Raw genomic sequence first — 6,428 nt, 5'->3', positions numbered from 1 at the left:
ATTGCAAAGAGAGAGAAAACTTAAGAAAAAAAAAAAAAAAAAAAAAAAAAAAAAAAGAAAGAAAGCAAAACCATAGCAACCAGATTTGGAATTACATGTGATTCTACTTCCTTTTTCCTTTCACCAGTTCCCCCTCTCCACAGGAAGTGTAGATTCCTTAAGTATTAGGGGGAAAGTCAGGTCTTGACTGGGGACCACTTCTCTGCGGGGTGTTAGCCCTGACGGCTCTATTAGAAATTGTGTGGCGACACCATCAGGGTAACTGGACTCAGAGGAGATGCTTCCTGTCCGGGAACTATATCCCTGAGCCACAGCCAGCAGGGTAGATGGATTTTCTCTTAGACGGTAGATTCGTGCTGATTCACTCATACCTGAAGTTGGTGGGGCCAGAGTGGGTTTAAACATTATATTTACAGGGACGCCTGTGGCTCAGTCGGTTAAGCGTCCGACTTCGGCTCAGGTCATGATCTCACGATTCTTGGGTTCGAGCCCCACGTCGGGCTTTGTCCTGACAGCCAGCTCAGAGCCTGGAGCCTATCTTCGGATTCTGTGTCTCCCTCTCTCTCTGACCCTCTCTTGCTCATGTTGTCTCACTCTCTCTCTCAGAAATAAATAAAACATTAGAAAAAAAAGTTTTTAATAAATAAATAAACATGATATTTACATTGCCCAATTTCAGAGCCATCACAGGGCCTCAGTGTGGCTTCCAGTATCCCCCATTCTGAGCCATACGGTGAGGGGTTTTTTTCCCCTTAAAACCCCACAAAAGGAACCCCTGAAATTACCTTAAATGCTCTTTATTGTGGTGAAACTAATATTACATAAAATTAACCATTTTATAATAAACGATTCTAAATGTAGTACATTCCGTAACATGTAGTACACACACGGTATGGGCAACCACCACCTCCTCTCTTGACTTCCAAGCATGTTTGTGTCCCCGGGAGGAAACCAGTACCCGTTACCGTCCTCCCCATTCTTTCCTCCCCCGGTCAGGGTCATCCACCAATCTATTCTGTCTCTGGATTTACCTGTTCTACTAAGTTCATACGGCTGGGAGTGCACAGCGTTTGACCCTTGGGGCCTGGCTTCTTTCACTTAAAATCTCCAACGTTCGGGGTACCTGTTGGCTCTGTCGATTGAGTGTCTGACTTCGGCTCAGGTCATGATCTCATGGTTCATGAGTTCAAGCCCCGCATCGGGCCTGCTGCTGTCAGCACAGAGCCTACTCTGGATCCTCTGTCCCCCTTTCTCTCTGTCCCTCCCCTACACACGTGCTCACTAACATTTTAAATATTTTTTTTAATCTCCAAAGTTCATCCATGTTGCAGCTTATGACAGAACTCCCTCCCTTTTTCAGGCTGAATAATGTTCCACCGTTTATGTACATCATGGCTTATCTCTTCTCCCATCAATGGATGTTGGGTTTGTTCCCTCAAAGTACTTTTTTTTTTTTTTAAATGTTTTTATTTCTAGGAGAGAGAGAGAGAGAGAGAGACAGTGTGAGCAGGGGAGGGTCAGAGAGAGAGGGAGTCACAGACTGAAACAGGCTCCAGGCTCCGAGCTGGCAGTCAGCACAGAGCCCGACGCGGGGCCCGAACCCACGAACCGCGAGATCATGACCTAAGCGAAAGTCGGATGCTTAACCGACTAAGCCACCCAGGCGCCCCTCCCTCAAAGTACTTTTAAGAATAGAACATAGAGGTGTCTGGGTGGCTCAGTGGTTGAGCGTCTTGCTCTTGATTTCAGCTCAGATCATGATCTCATGGTTCATGGGTTCAAGCCCCACGTTGGGCTCCATGGTGTCAGTACAGAGCCTGCTTGGGATTCTCTCTTTGCCTCTCTCTCTGCCCTTCCCCTGCTTGTTATCTCTCTCCCTCTCTCCCTTTCTCTCTCAAAATAAACATTTTTTAAAAATATAACATAGCAGAACATACAGAGTTGTCGACTCACTGTGTTGTACACCTGAAACTGACTCTGTGTGTCAACTCTCCTTCAATTAAAAAAGGAAACGGAGTCGCCTGGCTGGCTCGGAAGAGGACGGGACTCTTGGTCTCAGCTTCATGAGCTGGAGCCCCACATTGGGTGTAGAGTGTATTTTTAAATAAATAAGCTTTTGTTATTTTTATTAATGTTTATTTTTGAGGGAGAGAGCAAGAGCGAGCAGGGGAGGGTCAGAGAGAGAGGGAGACAAGGATCTGAAGCAGGCTTCAGGCTCCGAGCTGTCAGCACAGAGCCTGATGTGGGGCTTGAACCCACGAACCGAACCATGAGATCATGCCCTGAGCTGACGTCAGATGCTTAACCAGCTAAGCCACCCAGGCGCCCCTGGGTAAGCACTTTTAAACTAACTTACAGTTGAGCAGTCAATTCAGAAAGACTCGTTGTTTATGTACAGTGACAGTTTTAGGAGAGTTAAGATTTACACCCGTTCGTGAAAATACCGTCCATTTATTTGAAATGTGCAGGGCCATGAAAATGAATTAACTGCCATTTATGCATTAATTACAGTTGGATTTTGATTAGTTTTCAAATCGTGCTTGGTGTGTTTTATGACAGATTTTACATTTTGAAGTGTCAGTTTTATTTTTTTTTTTAAGTTTATTTGGGTTTTTTAAGTAATCTCCGTATCCAACGTGAGGCTCGAACCCATGACCCCAAGATCAAGAGTCACATGCTCCTCTGACTGAACCAGCCAGGGGCCCCTGGAGGAATCAGTTTGGAGGATGAAATGTTAGTACTTCATCCAAACATAATGCCTTATCTTCTGGCACTGTCTCTTAATAGATTCTGATGACCCAAATTAGTTCTGGGCTTAATGCAGGCTCAACAGTGTAAAGTGCCCTGTAAGATTTTTTTGTTTGTGTGTTTGTTTGTTTTTTAATTTGAGAGGTGGGAGGTGGCGAGGGAGGGCAGAGAGTGAGAGAGAATCCCAAGCAAGCTCCACACTTAGCATGGAGTCCGACACGGGGCTCGATCCCACAACCCCGGGATTGTGACCTGAGCTGAAATCAAGACTCAGCCACTCAACTGACTGAGCCACCCAGGTGCCCCGGGAAGGTTTTTCTTGCTTCAAGTTGATGATGGAAACTGACCGTAGTTTCAGTAAGCTCTTAGTGTTCAACTAGGTTGTTAAGGATCGGGCTTTCAGGACCTACTAGATTTACCAGAAAAATTAGTCATTTTGAGGTCAAGAGTTGCAAACTTTCCCACATTTCCTCCCCAGATTCTGTTTGAAGCAGCCCTGGGACGCTGAGGGAGAACCTGAGGGCTTTTGTTGACGATGTGGCTCCTTCTGTCCTTTTGAGGTCTTGCTCTTTAGATGCAGAAAACCACGGGGCACCTGGGTGGCTCAGCTGGTTAAGCGTGCAACTTCAGCTCAGGTCATGATTCGTGGTTCGTGAGTTTGAGCCCCACATTGGGCTCTGTGCTGACGGCTCAGAGCCTGGAGCCTGCTTCAGATTCTGTGTCTCCCTCTCTCTCTGCCCCTCCCCTGCTCGCTCGCACTCTCTCTCTCAAAAAATAACATTACAAAATTAAAATAGATGCAGAAAACCAGATGCCAGATGATTGATCATTCACAGAACGCATGGACTGAGCTTTGAATTCTCAAGGGCCCAGAAGCATTCCTTTACATTTTCCACATCCAACTTTGGTTGTCTTTATCGATTGACCAGTAAACGTGACAACGTCCACTCTGTTTTTGCTATTTTAACCCTGTCTGGGCCTTTCCTTGACTGTGAAATCATTTTTCAGAAGATGTCTGCTGCTTAAATGTCCTCATGGACATTTATGTGTTCTTTCCTCTCCCCTCCCTTTAAAGTGAATAATAGCAAAGGAAACGCACCTTTATTTTTATTTTTTTTTTTAGGAAATACACTTTCAAACATCCCTTTTAGATGAAGTTGTACCGACTGATTCATGAGAGGCTCTGAACTAAATGAAAACAGTTACGCTCTTTCCCCTGTGACCTTGACAGTGAATTGCAGAGACCCAGGTGTCAGTTAGTGCCATGCCACCTTGTTATCCTGCAGCTAATTGTTCTCCAAGGCTTTAAAACTTGAATCTGTGCTCCTGATCAAAGTAGCACCTTGACATTTTTAGGGGAGAATTGACCTAATTTTCTTCCAGTTCTAAGTTTCTGTTTCTGCTTTTAGGAAGCACCAGTTCCTCCAGTATTACAAGTTCTGCGGCAGGTGTTGAAGACCTTAACATCGTTCAGGTGACAATTCCAGGTACGGAAGCTTATCTGGCTTTATCATAATTTACTTTCTATGTTTCCTTTTGTTCTATTTTTTTAAATTATGTTTTAACATTTATTTATTTTTGAGAGACATAAAGAGACAGAGCACAAGCCGGGAAGGGGCAGAGAGAGAGAGGGAGACACAGAATCCAAAGCAGGCTCCAGGCTCCGTGCTGTCAGCACAGAGCCCGATTCAGGGCTCGAACTCACAGACTGCAAGGTCATGACCTGAGCTGAAGTCCGACACTTAACCAACTGAGCCACCCAGACACCCTCCTTTTGCTCTGTTTTAACCGTTTTGTGACATGGGTTAGTCCCTTGGAGCTGGTGTTTAGTTATTTATTATATTTTGCTTCACCCTGTCAACTAACGAATGACAATTCACGAATATAAAATACAGGTCGTCACGCACTGAATATCTCGCTTATACTGATAGGGAAAATCTGCTGCACGATGGCCGACAGGACGAATAGGAAACACCTGCCCCTGATTGATGACGAATGCAGAAGTAACGGGCTATAAATTGTTCCCTCTGCTGATGCTAGGTGCTCAGACCTCTGGAGAGTGTTCTCCTCTGAGCCCACCCGTGTGGGATAAACCCCCTGCCTTCCAAGCTCTCCGAGTGCCGCTTGGTTCTTCCGCCGGGTGATCCAGACCAGATTCCACATTTGGTTCCCTGACGGAGAAACCCATCCGCGCTGGCCTGTTGTTGCCACCGGTTTGGGAAAATGGCGAGGCGGTGACGGAATGAGGAATGGCGAAGGAGAAGGCGTGCCCTGATTTCGGCCGTCTCCCGATCGGCCACCTCGGGCCGGCCCCGCTCCGCCGTTCCCACCGGACTCGAGGAGACTTGGCAAGTGAGGACCTGGACCCGACGTCGTAACCCGGTAAGGCCTGGGCCCTGAGTCTGTCCTGTCCGGCCCCACCCTTAGGGTGGAAGGGGGAGCCAGTCACTCCCCGGAGACCTCAGTGGTCTCATCTGTAGGAATTCTGTGGGAGGGAATGTGATAACCTCTGGTGTGTATGTGGGTGTGACTGTGCCACTCGGTCTGGCTTGTCTGTCGGGTTCAATTCTGTGGCTCCACAGGTGGGGACCCTTAAGGTCCCCAGACGCCTACAGAGTCTGAGTGGGCCCATCTGCGATTCGTGGTGAACGGCATACAGTCTATGGCGGCATCAGAGTAGTTTCCGATCGTAAGTCACAAAGCTGAGGCCGCTACGGCTAAGCATCACCTAAGTTCCTTCGGGACGCGGTCAGATGGGCATCTGACTGGTCTCCTCAATGAGAGGGGGCACCCCTACCCCTTTGTCTTTGGGACCCTGCCTCATGGGAACATATGGGGCTGGGACAGAGCAAACCCACAGTTCTCGAAATTATGAGAACTTTGAGAAGGGGTTTTTGGGAGACTGTGTAATTAAGATGACCCCCAGCAAATTAAGGACCCTAGGTGAGTCGGAATGGCCCACTTTTGGGGTAGGATGGCCCTGGGAGGGAACCTTAGATGTCTCCATGGTCTGCCGCCTCAGGTGCCCAGAGATTACCCTGATTGGTTCCCGTACATCGACTCCTGGTTAGAGATTGCCCAGACCCTCCCCCCTTGGGTGCGATTTACCTGCAATGAACAGGGACAGGCTAGGGTACAGAGGTCCCGACCTCCGCAAACTCCCGCCAGTGACCCAGGGGAGGAACCAATTTTGCCCCTGCCACATGCTCCCCAAGACCATCAGCACCTGACCTCCCCACCTCCCCCCGCCACCCCCAGCTTCCCATACTCTGCCACCTTCGGCCTCCCCGCCACCTCCGGACTCGACAGATCCTCTCTCCCCTGGACCAGCGGCCAGACCGTGCTCGCGGCCAGGCGCAGGTGCTCTCCAGGTCCCGGTACGAGAGATCAGTGCGCTGGCTGGGACGCCGGAACAAGGGAAACCTGAGAGCCTTGATGCAAATGGAACCTTCCAGCCTGGCCTCTCGGTGACCTATCACCAGCCTTTTCTCCACTACTGATCTCCTCAACTGGAAACCTAACACACCATCGTGTTTTGAAAAACCGCAGGCAGTGATAGACCTGATGGAGTCCCTCTTCAGACCCACCGACCAATTCGAGAGGACTGCCAGCAGCTGCTCCGCACCTCAGCACTGAAGAGACGGAGCTCGGCAGCACCCTGAGGAACGCGCGCCAGCCGG

The 6,428-nt window shown here is 48.7% G+C and overlaps 1 protein-coding gene across 5 annotated transcripts in view; it reads left to right on the top strand.

Annotated features, from left to right (window-relative positions):
• Positions 1 to 6,428, top strand: part of LOC144242816 (general transcription factor II-I repeat domain-containing protein 2B) — a 50,703-nt gene that overhangs the window by 33,519 nt on the left and 10,756 nt on the right. For all 5 annotated transcript variants that reach the window (XM_077777830.1, XM_077777829.1, XM_077777833.1 and 2 more), the window contains exon 11: positions 4,158 to 4,235. In XM_077777830.1, coding sequence (XP_077633956.1) covers positions 4,158 to 4,235 — 78 coding nt within the window. The remainder of the gene's footprint in view (positions 1 to 4,157; positions 4,236 to 6,428) is intronic.

Source organism: Crocuta crocuta, unplaced genomic scaffold (genome assembly GCF_008692635.1).
Source record: "Crocuta crocuta isolate KB4526 unplaced genomic scaffold, BGI_CrCroc_1.0 scaffold217, whole genome shotgun sequence".
Taxonomy (NCBI): domain Eukaryota; kingdom Metazoa; phylum Chordata; class Mammalia; order Carnivora; family Hyaenidae; genus Crocuta; species Crocuta crocuta.
This window is presented reverse-complemented; position numbering and strand designations above follow the sequence as displayed.